Here is a 15,871-nt window from a genome sequence, read left to right as displayed (position 1 = left end):
TCCCCAGGGCGCGTTGGTCCGGTTTTTAAGCACACCCCAAAGACTCAAAAATCGTATACGTCGAGGATTGCCGGTAGGGGTCCAGGAGGAACTTTCTTTCTAGTTAAATCTGCCTCCTCAAAACCAGATGCAATTATTCTTGGAGATTCTGCCGGTGCACTCGCTCTGGATTCTCTGAGGGCATGAGTTATTCCAGTCTATATATATATATATATATATATATAGATATATAGTTCTAAAAATGTAAGCTAAACCTGAGCAGAAGTGATCGGAACAACTGTCCATCTATGCCCATGTCGCCTCCCAGCATACCATTTCCTCTAGGAAGCTCTATTGTTGGAGCAAAGGTGTAATAATACTCCTCAGCACTATGGTCCTACCACTTGATTTATACCCATTCGGATCAATCTCCAGTGCAGGTTATCTTCCACAGAAGCTCCATTCAACCATAATCTGGCCTAGTCCGCTTTTGCGGTTTTATCGTTTGCTCCAGCGTTGCAGAGGCGTTTCTCGGCTGAATGAACCCTTGACCGCTTGGGTTGTCCGTGGAGCCAGTAGTCGCGGGATGTTTGGCCGTTTGCCCCATAGCGGAGGGCGATGTTCAAAGCCAGTTCCGATGCGAGATGCGATTCCATGGGATGGGAGTATCGACGTAACGGCAATATTATCCTCCAGTTCCACTTCGCGTCCTGGGGATAGATGGTAGTACAGCATGAAGCTCTTATAATCCTCCGATATCTCGAGAGTATCGGCGATCTTTCGACCGAAAGAGAAAAGGGCAGCTCAGTTCTAATCTCTAAAATAATGGAACAAACATATAAAATGAAAAATAAAAAAAATAAAAATAAAAAACCTCAAGCAAAGGTAGCTGCGCCTTTCTAACTCTGGAATCTTGAGCGCCAAAAGAGCCACCAAAGTGAGTAAGAGTAAAAGTGGCGAACATCGTATAAAAACATGTTTCCTCGACTTTGCCAGAGCTGCGAATTTCCCATTTGATCCCGGCCCAGCTTGAATAAAAGAAGAAGCTTGTTCAGAATCTAAAACGCATAGGATGGACATGAAGATGCATAAGAAAATTATATCACATTCAGTGCCCCGAGATATAGAAAGCATGCTTATTAACCCGACGAGCATCGCATTGCCAAGCGGATACCGGTACTACCAGCAGTTTTGTTTCACCTACAAACTAGCCCTCCCCCGAGATTCAAACGGCAGTACTATCGCCAAAGCCCCCGCGATAATGAACAGCGCACCGCTCATATAAACGGGAACTGCAGTGTCCAGGTCCGTAAGCATTGCGACAACAGGCGCCAGAACGCCGAAAACCCTATTAGCTGCCGCCGTCAGCGCATTGCCCGTGCCGCGATCCTTGGTCGGAAATATCTCCGGCGTGTACGCGTATAGAACCGCGTACATGATATTGCTCATGAAGCTGTAGGCGCAGTTCCAACCCAGGAGAGCGTTGGAGGTCGTCGCGGTGGTGGACGCAAGGAGGAATATTCCTGTGAGCGTGGTTGAGAGGCCGAGGGTTCCCCTCCTGCCCAGCGATCGGGTTTCGACGAGGGAGCCGCCAATGAAACACCCTGGGATGCCGAGGACAGCGATGATTAGTGAGTTGCGGTACGTGATGTTGGTGGAGCCGTCGCCGAAATTGGCGCCGCGGGTGGATTGGATATAGGGTAGAAACGCGTTGTAGAGGGGGAATCCGAGGCCGATTAACGCCCAGATCAAGGTGATTAGAGAAGTTGACCAGGCCAGCTTGGGAGTCGCAAAGAGGGATTTAAGGTGGCTGGAGTCAAGTTTCTCTAATTTTCGTTGCAGTGCGACCCGAGCTCCCTCTCCCTGTGTGGTGCCGTGTCCCAGACTGGTCAGCGCTTCGAGAGTGAGTGATGATTCTCTCCCATTTCGCCGCGCCACCTCGTGAACCACCCGGATGGCGTCTTCGTCTTTGCCCGTACCCATGAGATACTTTGGCGATTCAAAGATGGTAAAACAAGCAAATCGGATGAAAAACATAACCATCGAAAGCCCACCTACAGTTATCAAGTAATATCTCCATCCTGCGTTTTCAGACCGGGTGCATTTTTCATCGTCTTCCTGGCAGGTTAAGTTCCCCAGGAGAGGCCAGGCGACAAGATTACCCAAGACTTGTGCAAGCGCCCAATCGACAGACAAAACGGTGAGTAGGAACTGGTGAGATGACGGCAAGAATTCGAGAAATATCGCAGAATCAACCGGGAGATTCCCGCCGACCCCGAAGGACCATAGCGCTGCGAAGACCGCGATGGCCGCGAAGTTCGGCGAGCTCGCAGCCACGAGCCCAAACACTGCGGTGATGCCAATGGTGAGATTGAACGCCCAGCGTCGACCGTATATATCGCAGCCAAACCCCCAGAAGACCGCCCCGGCCAGCAGCCCCAGATTCTGCGCAAGGGTAAGCAAAGGCGGGTGGCTGGGCGAGAACTCGTTTCTCACGGGCGTAAAGATGAGAGAAGTAACTATGGGCCAAAGGTTATCGCTGGCCCAGCCGAACCCAATGACTATGAACAGCTGCCATTGATACCGTCCCATACCGATGTCGAGGATAGCCTCGTTCAACAACTGAGCCTTTGCTTCGTAGAGCGGATCGCTGCAGCTGAACGACAGGGCGGCCAAGCGGGCATCTTCATCCTCTAGATTGCTTTCTTGGGATTCTCGTTCAGGCAAGCTCTTGTTGGAGGGACCAGTATCGGAAGCCTTGCGCATGAATTCCGAGTTCTCCTCACCACGGGACTCCATGTTTTAGGAGCCTGACTCGCCAACAGACGCTGGGGGAAGAGTGGAGGGGGGGGAGGCGGGGGGGAAATAATGCAAAAGGTGCTGCACACATTCGACTGGGTAGAGATGAATTTCTGAAACTAATTTAGGCTGACTGTTGATGCAGCCATGCCTCTATGAGTGTCTTTTTCTAATTTGTTGTTTTTCTGCAGGGCTTCTCGCGCCCATATGTTGTGGAAGGTTGAACCAAACTTGTTTCCAACAGGGTAGTTGTAATTGGGGTTTTGAACTATATTTCATCGTGCACTTTGCCACTCCATGCGTAATCAACAACTGCCACGGGGAACCGGAAATCAGTTATGATCGAGATCAGATAGCCCGCACAGCAAGCTACTAGAAGTTCCGGTAGCTTCCCGTCGTTTGGAATCAGCCGTGTAATACAAAGTAGAAATCCATCAAGCTCATTGGAGTGGGCCAACTTTATGATGTCGGGCAAATGCCGCGCTGTTATTATTCACGGCCACAAAGCTTGAGCTTAAATGCCAGCCCTAGCTTTACATGGAATAGGACTCTTTTGTCTTTCATTGTTGGGCCTTTTCGCAACCGTCCTCGTTAACGACAACGGCCGTTTTGCGACAGCCTCTCTCGGGATCGGGAACTGAGGTGGATTGTAGATATCCAGGCCACATATGGGTCCGGGTAGACTTCATGTTTCCATGATAACCGATGGCCAGAAATATCAGTCTGTATATAGCAGACTCAGTCGATTGGTTCCCAACCACGTATACGCGGATATGGAACTAATTCCTCACCACGGGAACTCTCATGACATGACAATTTCACACATATTCCAACCAGGTCTGCGTCTTCTTAGGACCCTGCGCATTGAATTCCACGTATGCTTCGACCCTGCGGACATCCCATCGGTAGAAGTGGTCTCGATGGACACAAGGCCCTATTTTCGTTCGATCCGGCGTTGGGTCCCCCGCTTGGTGTCTATTGAGCCATTCACAGATTGTGAATCGTAGCAGTGTATATATATTTATATGGAGAGAGAGATTGAGGGGGCGTGGACACTCCGACGTCTGGCGAAACCAACCGTCCCCCGAACTCTGCGTTGCTGAAGGGTTGTGAGAGACGTTCTCCATGCGGCCGGATATGGTTGCAAGCGTCCACGGTGGATCATAGTTACCTAGCGTATTGGCGGAGACTTGCTTAGAACTATATTAACAGACGGTTGCACTGAAAAGTCATCCATTGTCACACATTTCACCCTCTTGGGATATCTATTAATTATTTACGTCATTTAACTATTGTGAAGCTGTGATTCACGCGGTTCCTACTGCCTTAATTGTCTACGGATCTCTCTCCAAAGTGTTACAAAAGCAGAAAATCTCGGGGAAAAAAAAGGAAAGGAAATATCTTGATTAGAGTTAGAACTCGAGAGCAGTCGAGTAGCAGAAACAGCATAAGCTGCAAACAAGTAAAAGGAACGAAGTGAAATGCTGCTAGCTTGGCCAAACACACGTTGTAGAAAGAAGCTGATGATGGAAAATTAACACACGAAGCCGACTAGATAAAAGAGAGGGGAAGGAAGATCAAATGGAACATGTCTTAATAGAACACGCTGGCTTGCTACAGACAAAACTACACACACACACACACATTTTCCCCGGCCTCTCTCTCTCCCCCGTTAGCTGTAATACACACAAATAAGCTCATGAAACAGATATAAAAAGAAAAGGATAAGGAAAATACAGGGAAATGAAATACAAGAAAATAATTAAACAGAAGAATTTAACTTGGTCTTGAAAAAAAAAAATAATAAAAAGCAAGAGAAAGAGAGATAAAAAAGGAAAATCATGAGTAGATTGAGGGAGGAAAAAAAACAGGTAAAATCAAGAAATATGAAGGGGATGATAGCTAGCAAACGGCAAAACAAAATACTAGCAGGGGAAAGGGGAAAAAAAAAGAAAAGAAAAATTCACATCTGTTTGCTGGATGGACAGAGACGCAGAGCATAAAGCAAGGAGTACTGAGACGGACGTACTTACAAAAATGAATTAAATGAAAAAAAAGGAACCCAGGACCATCATTAAAAAAAATGAAAGAGATGTGAAAAATTTGGAGTTACGCTCGAAAATGCGTTCCATTGTAAAAGGGAATAAAGCAATGAGGGAAAGAGGTGAATTGATGGACGGTCACTAAGACAAGTTACGTGTTGCATGTTGTGCGAAACAGACAAAACACTCAATCAAGTACGCAATGTGCAAGAAGGAAAGAAAACGCCCGTCACCACCAGGTTAGAATGCAGTTGCAGCCTTTTATCTTTTTGCCTTTCTTTTAATTTTTCCCATTAGAAGAAGTGTGTATAAACCTTCGAGGATTCGTGGACTTCCATCTCCTGAATAGCGTTAAATAACTGGGTGTTAGTTAAGGTGCACACGAATGGATAGATTAGAGGAATATTGGCTAACCATCTTGAAAGTATTAAGCTCTTCTTTAATCTGCTGTGCTAATAGCGGCGTGAGTCGATTGCAAGTCGCAATATCTCCGCGACGGTCATACTCTCCACTAGGCCATGTGTCGTGAAATTGGATGCGGGGACTGAATGATATGTTTCGCGCAGCGGTTTGTGGCGTAACGGGTGCACTTGAGGAGTCGGATGTAGTGAATCGACCAGAGGGGAGGAAGTAATCTTCTCCTTCAATTGTAATGGAATCCGTCCGTCGATGGCCGGAGCGCGGGGGGTGATCACGATCACCATTGGGGGTGCTTGGGGCGCTGGAGTGGGGAGAGTCCTGGATGTGAGGAACAGGAATCATGTCAACTCCTTTGAACTCGACCGGACGAAGGGTGGGAGAAGAGGTGTTGGAGCCGGTGCCAGATCCTATAGGTGAAACATAACAATGTTAAGACGGACATGCCCCTTCATGAATACCTTTTTATCAATGATAAGAGATAAGCTCACTTTTCAGAATTCCCTTTCTCACTGCAGCGAGAACTTCAGCACGCTCTCTTTCACCTCCCATGATGCTCTTGCGGACCGCGTTAACGTTATCAGCACCGTAGCTTTGTTCTCTTCCTGTGTCTGAGCTACCAGTTTCCACAGAAGTACGTCCCTGAGCTGAGGGCGATGTTGCTGGTTCATTATTGTAATTATAACTATTATTATCATTGACCTGCACCGAAGTGCTATTCTTGGACCGTGCCACATTGTCGTCGCGCTCCGCTTCCACATTTACTATGGACACCCGAGGCGTCATAGGTTCAGCAGGTGCAGTTGCATTCCCCATGGTGTTGTTGGGTGTAGATTTAGGTCTGAAGAGCCCGACAAGTGACCGCGTGGAGTTTCTAACGCCTTTGCCCATCTTCCTCAGCATAATCGACGCCGAAGAGGCAGTGGAAGAAATAGACAGATTATCCATCGATCCCGAAAATAGATGACCTTGCCCTGAATATATGCTCTCACCAAGTCCATTGGCTTCTTGTTCCTCTGCAATTGCAGCTTGCTCCGCACCCAATTCCTCGTCGAGTTGTTGCTTTCGCGACACTTCTTGGCTAGGTCGACCAGTTTGTGTAGCTTGCTGGGCACTGGCGGCCCGAAGCTCCGCAACACTGCCAAACGACAGTGCCCTTCGTAGCCTTGACTTTCCAGATTTATGGAAACCTTTTTTTGACAATTCTGTCAGGCGCTTTGCAGCAGGACTTTGTGTTTTACCTTGTAAAGGAGATGAGGACTGTTCTTGCATTACAGAAGGTGTTTTAGTTGCAGAGTTCGTAGTAGTGAGGTGCTTTGTTTCTGAAGATTCAGAGCTCATATCCACCGGTTGGGACAAAGGAGAAGGATTTGTGACACGTTTCGAATTTTCAATGAGTTTGTGATCTAGTTTCAGTGTAGTGGGCGATGAAACTGGAGGAGCTCGTTTTCCCTTTTGCTCCCAAAATAATATATGTTAGTCATAAACACAAAGGCAAGTGAAATAAAAATACTGGAGAAGCAGGCTTACAGCTGGAGGTGACGATCGGGTGGATGAGACACTTTCAGCGCTACCCTTGTGGGAATGGGAGTATGACTGAGCAGAATGAGGCTGCTGATCGACGTTTTGGGGAGTCAAATCTTTGGTGTCTAATGAAATTTGTGTTTCGGAGACTGATTTTCGTTCTGATACGTTTACCGGGGTCATGTCTAGACTGCCCAAGCTCCTACGTCTGTAGCGCTTGGCTTGCTCTGATGACTGTGACTTGTTAACGGACCCATCATCTACACTGACACCTCTGAAGTGAGATGGGGGGCCTCCTTGCTTTATACTGGGGCCAAAACTGGACTGCAAGGGTCCGTTTGCTACAGACGACGAAGCCTGCATAAGCCCATTCTGGGTTTCAGCCCGTCGTTGACCGCGACGGTAACGATCTGGAGAAGATTTAGCAGAGGCAGCGGGAGATGTAAGCCCAATTGAAGACAAAGGGCGAACAGGAGGTTCACTGGTTCGTTGTCTTGTTGGGATTGCAGAGTCGTCTTTCGAAACTTGGGATATAACAGAGGACGGGATGGTAGGGAAAGTATTAGATACCGAACCAGCAGCAGGGAAATGCACACGAGAGGGAATCAGGCCCGGGTATGTAGGGTTTGCTTGGGTATGTACTGTCGAAGGAGCAGATACCGCTCTATCCTCCGTTTTTAGGTGATGGGAGCCATTCTGACGCATGTGAGAGCTGCCAGTATTCGTCAAACTGGGAGTGCTAGTGAAGGCGTAAGGCGCAACAGGATGTCCAGCCTGTGAAGTCCTATAACCCATCCCATTCCCATTCCCATTCCCATTCCCATTCCCATTCCCATTTTCCAACACATTGTTATGTGATGCCCTAGACGGCTGCTGGTTTCGAGACATTTGTGAATGCTGTTGTAGTGTTGAAGTTGTGGGGGATGGAAAGGTGCCAGTAGAAGAGGTGCGAGGCTGCAGCAGAGTGATGGAGTTGGTCTGCTGGGGAATCGTTTGTACCAATGCAGCCATGATTGGAATCACGCGATATATTTTATGGAAGAGAAAGGTGAACGGAGAAACTTCTGACGATTTGACCCAGACACTCTTGGATCAAGAGGCACGATAGGTAGGGAATTCGGTGATGTAGATATCCACCACAACGCGTTCTGCTGATTAGGGGACAAGATGATAGAGGCCAACTAGAACAAACCTGCAACCTTGAAATTAATAGGTCAGCTGAGGCATCCACCAATAGTATGTCGAAAGTCAAGTTGAGAGGAAGTCAGAGAATTCGAGGAGAAGGTTTAGGAAGCGTTGGGGAAACCAATTGAGGAGGAATTGGAGGGGAATGTAGGTAGGGGTAGGACAGGACGGGTACCGATGTGATTGTGCGAGCTAGGGTAGTCCTTCCATTGTGTTCACGCATTCCAAGGCGAGAGTCGGGAATAGATAGAAAAGCCAAAGCACTAGGCAGTTGGGAGGATTGTAAGAAAGGAGGCCTACCAAGATCACGATTGTAAAGCAGTTTTTTAAAAAGAGAAACGATTGAAAACGGTAAAATTATACGATGCTTAGGTCCAAGAGTCCAGATAATGTCAAACGAATGGAAAGAAAACAACGTCAGCAACAAGAACGGGACACGATGGAGTGGATAGTTGTTTAAACGAGGCGATGCGAGATGAGGATCCCAAGGAGCTCAGGGAAGTATGCAAATGAGGTTCAAAATGAAAAGGAAAGTAAGATGGGATGGTGAAGAAGAGGGTGAAGAAACACAGAATCAAGCCATGAAGAAACAAAAGAGTAGTGACAGGCAGGAAATATATCAACTGAACGAAAGGAGATATAGATTAAAAGGAGACAGAACAAGCTGAACGAAGAGAGAACCACGGGCCTATTCCTCCAGGGCACACACGGGAGAAAGAGGAGGAAGAGGAGGAAGGGGATGGGGATGGGGACGGGGGTGAGGATGACGGATGACAAGGTCAACGCCAGCGAAGCTGAGAGAGGAGAGGAGAGAGGAGAGGAGAGGAGGTGAGGATGGAGATGGGAGACGGAGATGGTTGAGGCCTCAGGACCGTACGGGCGCTGGTACATACAGGTGTTGGTTGTTACGGGAGTCCAGCAGCCTGAAACATTGATACCCAGGATCGCTCCCTGACTGGCTGGTTACATACCGTTGTAAAACCTTTGGGCTGTTGATACAGCCACTACGCCGCATCCCGCCTAGTGGTGGACGCTTCGGACAGCTTCCCTGGCCCTTACAGCGAGTCACGCACCGATATTATCTTGGCTTACCGTACTCCGTACCTTACATTACTTTTCCTGATTTTATCTTACAGTATCTCCGTACAGCGCCAGGCAGCCCTGGGAAACGCCGGATAATGGATGGTTCGTGGAGACTGCGGATGTCACAAACCATAGTGCTCAGGCTGGTACAACTTACCCGGAAGAGACAGGAGGACGGACTGTACGAGACGTAAGGCAATATGGGGAATATAAGGCATCAAATATCCAAAAAAAAAATCAAATGAAAGGAAGCTGAGGACGTTGGCAGGACGTGGGTTTTCGAGGTCATCCACTGGGTCCCGAATAGGTCGTATTTACATAGTATTTATTTATATCTGCATATCAGTATATCAGTCTATCTGTCTATTTATTATTGGGCAGAAGCGATTTTGGGAACGGTGAACCTTGAGGAAAAGATCCCCTACGCAATGTATTGTATCTTTTCTATCACTAGTCCATCCCATCTTCTGCCCTCTCCTCCGCTCTGTTCTCCGACGTGGTAAGAATTGCAGAAACAGGAGGGGGATAAAAGAGGGCCCCCCCGCTTCCTCCTTGAAACCTGCGTCGGTTAGTTACTCCGTTGAGTGGTGCAATATTACGCAGTCATGCAAGCTCCTGGTTTCTCCTGATTCTAAGGGTCGCTAGCGCTAGTCTCGAGTCTATTCGCCAGACACGAGCGTTTTCAAATCAAAAAACGCACGTCGCTAGTTAGTCCATGTTCACCTTTTTCATGGGGTAGATGGTAGATTTGTTTGGCTTGATTTTCGATCGGCATATGTATTTTTATCAGATCCTCACCCTGAATCCCAATAATGTAGAATGATATGGTATATTGAGAGAGGAGCTTATATTTCGTTGGGCCCACTTGTGATACAAGCTAAGTTCAATTATGCTTGAGAGATGTAAGGAAGGAAATAATGGAAACAGCAGATGGAATCATTAACTTATTTTTGGTATTTATTATTATTTAGGAAGCAAGGCACATGACTTCTGCAGACAGATATCTTGATATTCAATTCTCCCTCGCCGCTATCCGCATCAAACAAGTTTTTTCCTCCTTACTTTTCCCCAGACTATTTTTATTTATTTATTATTTGTTTATTTATTTATTGATAGCCCTGGTACTTTATTCATTTCTACTGATTCTCTTCTTGATACTCCGGAGTTCTTCCCAGCTTGCATGATGACGGCGATGCACTTGCCACTACGAAATAAAAATAAACTCCAAGCTCCAAAAGTCCTGAAACCGTCAGTAGCAGAGCCTCCATGTCATCCCCCAGCCAATCCCGTCATGTCCTTGGCTCATTTTTGTTCAGATGTCTCCCATGATTATTCCCTGAAAATCCCGTCCTATGGTTGAAACGCAAATAAATATATTTGTTTTTTTTTTTTTTTTTTTTTTTTTTTCTCCAGAGACAAACGATCATCTGCCAACACCGCCCCTTTCCAGGTTCCTCCTCCCTTCCCGAAAGTCAGATCAGCACACATCATAAGCTATGCAGATCATTGGGTATTTCGTTCTCACCGATCAGTTGATCAGTGGTCAGTGGTCAGTGGTCTTTTGGGGGGTTTGTAAAATAACATCTGGATGTACTCCGTAGTGTCCAGTACATATGCAGAATGCTTGCTTGCTTGTTTTCCCGTGGTTCCTTCCCCCTCCCTTTTTATTTTCATCTTATTACTTCACCTGTTCCTCGCAGCCAGTCGGACGATTTCGCTGATTGAATGAACGAATGATTGATTGATCGGTGAAAATAAAATAAAATAAAATAAAATAAAATAAAATCTAATATCTATTCATATTCAAACAATACAAAAAAAATAAAAATAAAAGATCGGGCTACGAGCCGCCAGTGGGGGTGGTGAAACGAAACAAGAGCCTTGTTCTTTCTGTAAAATTTTATTATTCTTTTTTGTTGATCAAGTTGTGCATGCACTATATATACATGTATACATGTATATGTATTTATGTAAATATATAGACCTGAAATCAAACAAACTTGTTCCTGATGCTACTGAATAAAAGGGGCTTCATTTATTTATTTATTTGTTTTTTGTTTCGAGTGGTGTAACATCTTGCCTAACTTACACCATTCATATTTGTATACGAGGCGAGGGACGAGTCTAGCCCCCTATCTTTTTTCTTATTTTTATTGTTTTTGATCCTCCCCTGACTTTCCGACGCTGGTAAGTACAACCTTTCTCAATTGCTCATTAGGTAAAAAAGAGGGAGAGGCGTGCAGTACAGCCAATGCATGGAAGAGATAGAGAATATGGGAGGGCGCAAACAACATACGTTCATTCGATAACTGATATCTTGCGTGGTGTCTGCTGCTGTAGCCTGTGTAAAAGCGAAATGGAATAATTACACTGTTCGTTTCATGCGATACAGATAGATGGGACTTCGAAATCGGGGTACCAAGGGAAAGTGGGGACTGGTTTTGGGTTGGGTGGGACAAGAGGGTTAAAGGATGGACCAAATGGTAAGAGCAGCTTCAGGGAAGCATAGAAGGTATAGATCGACAATGTGCGAGTAGGTTTCAAGGAAAACTTTTTTCATTTATATATAACTGGTATATATGGATATAGATCAAAGAAAATAAGGTGTTTGTCAGAGGCTAAGGACACATATAAAGGGAAATGGATTGCAGTCCAGAGTCCCGGTTAGCGCGGACCAACCATCCTGATATCATCATATCAACGAAGGGAGCGGTCCCTTGAAGACACTAATAGCTGTCGACCGTCAATTTCAAAACAAGAAATAAAGATTATGGTTGTCTCTTGATTTTATGGAAGATGGGGGTTTTGGGCTTCCTATTACGGACTAGCTCCCCGCACCAGCATTGATCATTCAGGATGTTTTTGCTGAGGTAATCGCCTTCACTCGCCTTTGTGCCAGCCAGGCAGGCTATCTGACAGTCCAGGATTGATCGGGAAGGTGTATAAAGGTCCATATGGAAGAGTAGAATTATCAATTGGCTTCCGGGCTTGAGAGTAGTTGGCTGCGGGGCTTACGCACCGATGATTGGGCTTGTTTGGTTTAGATTAAAACCCCATTTACGGGGAAATTATATCGGGGTGATAATACTCCGCAGAGATACAATTATTCCGCCAACCGATATAATTCCTCCTAATCCAAAACTAGGATGGTGGGGGTTGGTTCTAAGAGCAGAAAAAGGGTCTCTCAAGATGATATGATTTGATGAACTTTTTGCTTCTGGTAGATGTTAAGTGGCTCTCGTTCGAAGCTGAGTTTTAGCAACTGGAAATTCGAGGTATGGTTTGACGATCCATGCATTCAGTGTTGAACGGCGCAATGATGACTGTGTGCCTGCAGGATGCCCCTTGGATAACTTTCCAGTCAGTTGCACGGAACTGCAAAAAAGAAAGGATGCAAGGAAAACAAAAAGCACAAGATACATAATAAGCGTTATAAAAGGATGTTTCATCGAACCTATAAAATTATCCGTTCGTCTCCATCTCTTGCTGTGGAAATTCAACTTCACGAGGAGGTTGCCCCTCAGCTACAACCTCCAAGAGATTCGGACAAACCCGACATTCACTGTAGATTTCCAGCTCAGGAGGCAGGATGGCAATCTGATATACCGATGTGATTGTCGCCTCCCATCTTGTACGAGTCGGATAGCCCGGGTGTGTCATTAGGGCGCGTTATTTTGGATCTTGCAGCGTGTAGTGTCACATAGATGTCACGAAATAACTGCATAATTTGTTGGGGTGGGTATTAACTATCCTGAGACAGTGCCCGTTGATTTTGGAGAATGTTCTGGAGAGGAGCAGGAGCCACAAGGGGCAAATATACTAAACGCGCTAAAACCCGTCGCTGACTCATGAACGCGGTTAGTGCCACGTGACAATTGCCTCGACGCGGCTCCTCCCGCGCAACCACAACAATGACGTCACAGCCAACTGGTCTTTGCCAAGAACACCAACGCTGTCATGTTGATTATCGACGATTTCTTCATCCACCTTTGAATTGTATGATTGATTTGCTAATTCCAGAGGATCTAGGTATTTTCCATAGCGTCTTGCGAAGTTTGCCACGGGGAGTCCGCTGCATCAGACCCACCACACCGGTGATATCTGGCATCCATACTCCATCACATCATGCCGTTCTCTTCGGGATATTCCAGGAAGTCCCTCTGGAACAAACCATTCCTTTCCCTCTGGGCGAAGCAGGAACTTTCTCTGCTTTTTCCCTCCATGAAAACACATGGCAAGTGAATGGCCGCAATGATGCAACTTGACTGTGAATGTCAGGAGCTATAAGATGCCCTCTTTTGACTCGCCGTAGTCCTCTTCCTTTTTTCTTCATTTAACTTACCTTCTTCATCCTCTCATTACTCCATTTCATATATCTGTATGACTGCTGAGTTTGGGATAATACAAGTTTTGAGATCGGGCCCAATATTGACCAAAGGATCAAAGCCACCCTGACCTCGACATTACACATCCACTGAATAGCCGTTGCACCAGATCCTAACTTCCTACTCCCCCCCTCCTCCCCCACACACCCCACCGATGCCTGTTCAATACTATTTTCGATATTAAATCTCAGCAGGAGAGGATGTCACTATATAATCTACCAGAAATTTCACCACTTGATGAGGACTCGGTATTTCTTCCAAGAGTTTCTTCTACCATTCCGGGGGCTTTATCACTAGATTCTGAAGCTTTATCCTCAGAGTGTAAAACAAACTCCGGGCTGCCTTCACGGGGGTTTGGAATTGCGGTTACTGAGGATGCTGAGGTTAACGCCAGCGCTTCCACAAGATTCAATGTACCCGCTGTTCAATATGCCCAGCCCACCCTACATCAAGAACTGGGGCAATCTTGTACGGTCAATCCGAAATTTTTAACTTTACCCAAGGATGCCACAAGCATGCAATATGATTTGCTTATCGATTCTAATCTTCCACATCTTCATGCAGACCAAAATGGAGACCTACTCGCCGGCGTTTCACTAAACGGGGACGTCTCCTCACTCCCTCCACAAACCCCGGCGCCATCAAAACCCCCTTCCCCCGAAACTTCAATTTCTTGTTCTCCATTGTGCAACACTTTCCATACTAATTCATCCTTGAAATCAGTGGGAAATGCTTTTGTTGACCAACAATGTAATTCGAATTCCGCGGCGAATCCGCGTGTTCCGTTCGTGATTCCATTGAATGAAAGACCTAGGCAATTTTACACCCCGACTATGAACTCTGATACACAGAAGTCCGCCAACAATTTAAATTTCGATGAGTGGTGCCGTGATGGCGGAGATTATGCGAGCCCATGCCCTGCCCCTCGTGGAGAAACCTCCAGGGACCAAAGTGTTGTTGACTTGAGGTTCCTTGGCTCTTTATCACATTATATTATATCCAACCCTGTTTCTTCACAGATTCAGTCTACTGTTCGCCGCCTGGATTTCCATAAAGATTCCCCCCCAGAATTATCTCAGTCTGAATTTGATGAGCTGGTAGATTCCAATGAATTTTTGCCTGACCTGCTCTTATCTCCATCACCTTGCCACCCGGCTGAGCAGAAAATTTTCAAGAAACATGAAGCCTCGGACTTCTGTCTCGAGAGCCCAACACTCAAACCTCCGCGAAGGGAGAAAGAAATGTTCGTGCGCGAATATAACTTACGAAAACTGCCTACAAGAAAAGTTAAAGGACCCCAAGGACCCTCCAGGTCTGACCCTTCAAGTCCTGCAATGTAAGAGAAAAAGCTAAAAAGATTCGCAGGAGTCTATAAAGCTAGGTAAGAAGCCTGCCTCTGATGGGTGTAGTGACTGAAAAACACATTCTGCAAGCCTGCTTAGCCAGACCCGGAGGAATGCGAACCCCAAGTCTCTGGATGACTAAATGGAAATTAATGGATTCCGTCATTTCCATTCTTCCATTTACTCTGCCAGGATTTATCAGTCCAGGTTTTCACTTTTCTTCCTTTTTAGATCTTATTTCATGATTTGCGGTCCTACATTGGATTATATTACGCCACTTTTCATGGGTTAACCACTGGCATTGTCGGAAACTCCTGGGTTGAGAGCCGGATGGACTTGCAGGCATTGATCCTGCTTCAAACCAGTAAGGAATATGTGTATGTGAAGCTACCAGCGGTCCGGCTCCCTGTTGGCTTGTCCGGCTCCCTGTTGGCTTCCTGCGCTGTGGAACTCTCCTCTGCCGTCTACTCTAAAGTTCTAACCATTCGGCAATTCAGCTTAGTTCGTGCTCGATGTTTTGTTTTGCTTCTGGCATTGGTTTATTTTACTGGTTTATTCTGGCCTGCTATTTGCTCATGTATTTTTATCACGGAGGCGAATAAGGCTATGCCATATTGCATGTCCCCGGGGGGTATATCGAGATATTGCAGATATATATTTACGTTGTTGTTGTTGTTCATTTGAGGGCGGGTATTTGTTTGCTCCGATTTTTGTTCACATCTTCTTCATTTCTTCAAGCCTGTACGAATGAATGCACTTGCTTCTACGAGCCGTGTTTCCCCAGTTACCTAAACGGTATTGTGATGAAAAACTTGCGAAAAGTATGTGCATTTCGAATGTAACGCCCGTGGGGCTCTCGTGGACATGGATATCATCTATCATCCACTTAAGCTGGCGATACACACAAGATAATTCCTTTCCCAAGAGGGGAGGATACATCACCGTTGCTTTCTATTATCTATTGCTAATTTTCATCCACACTGAGGTAATATTCCGAGATAGAAAGAAGTGTGTTGGGTTAGGTGGGGGGAAGACATGACGGCCATTCATTTTCCATCGATCGGTTTAGTGCATCCATTGCACGGGTATTTTCATTTTTAATCATCACTCGGAC

The 15,871-nt window shown here is 46.2% G+C and overlaps 3 protein-coding genes across 3 annotated transcripts; 1 reads left to right on the top strand and 2 right to left on the bottom strand.

Moving 5' to 3' along the window:
• Positions 1-1,179: 1,179 nt before the first annotated feature.
• HCAG_02208 (conserved hypothetical protein) lies at positions 1,180-2,778 on the bottom strand (the record flags this gene model as incomplete). Its single annotated transcript, XM_001541987.1, has 2 exons — positions 1,180-2,033; positions 2,142-2,778. The coding sequence occupies 2 exons, from the start codon at positions 2,776-2,778 to the stop codon at positions 1,180-1,182; spliced, it is 1,491 nt and encodes a 496-aa protein (XP_001542037.1).
• A 2,335-nt stretch (positions 2,779-5,113) lies between these two features.
• On the bottom strand, positions 5,114-7,772 carry HCAG_02207 (predicted protein; the record flags this gene model as incomplete). The annotated part of the gene is made up of 4 exons (XM_001541986.1): positions 5,114-5,161; positions 5,235-5,647; positions 5,729-6,695; positions 6,768-7,772. 4 exons carry the CDS (start codon positions 7,770-7,772, stop codon positions 5,114-5,116), a joined length of 2,433 nt encoding a protein of 810 aa, XP_001542036.1.
• A 642-nt stretch (positions 7,773-8,414) lies between these two features.
• Positions 8,415-9,336, top strand: HCAG_02206 (predicted protein; the record flags this gene model as incomplete). Its single annotated transcript, XM_001541985.1, has 4 exons — positions 8,415-8,447; positions 8,590-8,774; positions 9,096-9,219; positions 9,298-9,336. The coding sequence occupies 4 exons, from the start codon at positions 8,415-8,417 to the stop codon at positions 9,334-9,336; spliced, it is 381 nt and encodes a 126-aa protein (XP_001542035.1).
• Positions 9,337-15,871: the final 6,535 nt, after the last annotated feature.

This window comes from Histoplasma capsulatum, genomic scaffold, assembly GCF_000149585.1.
Source record: "Histoplasma capsulatum NAm1 scaffold_2 genomic scaffold, whole genome shotgun sequence".
NCBI lineage: Eukaryota > Fungi > Ascomycota > Eurotiomycetes > Onygenales > Ajellomycetaceae > Histoplasma > Histoplasma mississippiense.
The sequence above is the reverse complement of the archived record's forward strand: the minus strand, read 5'-3'. Positions and strand labels throughout refer to the sequence as shown.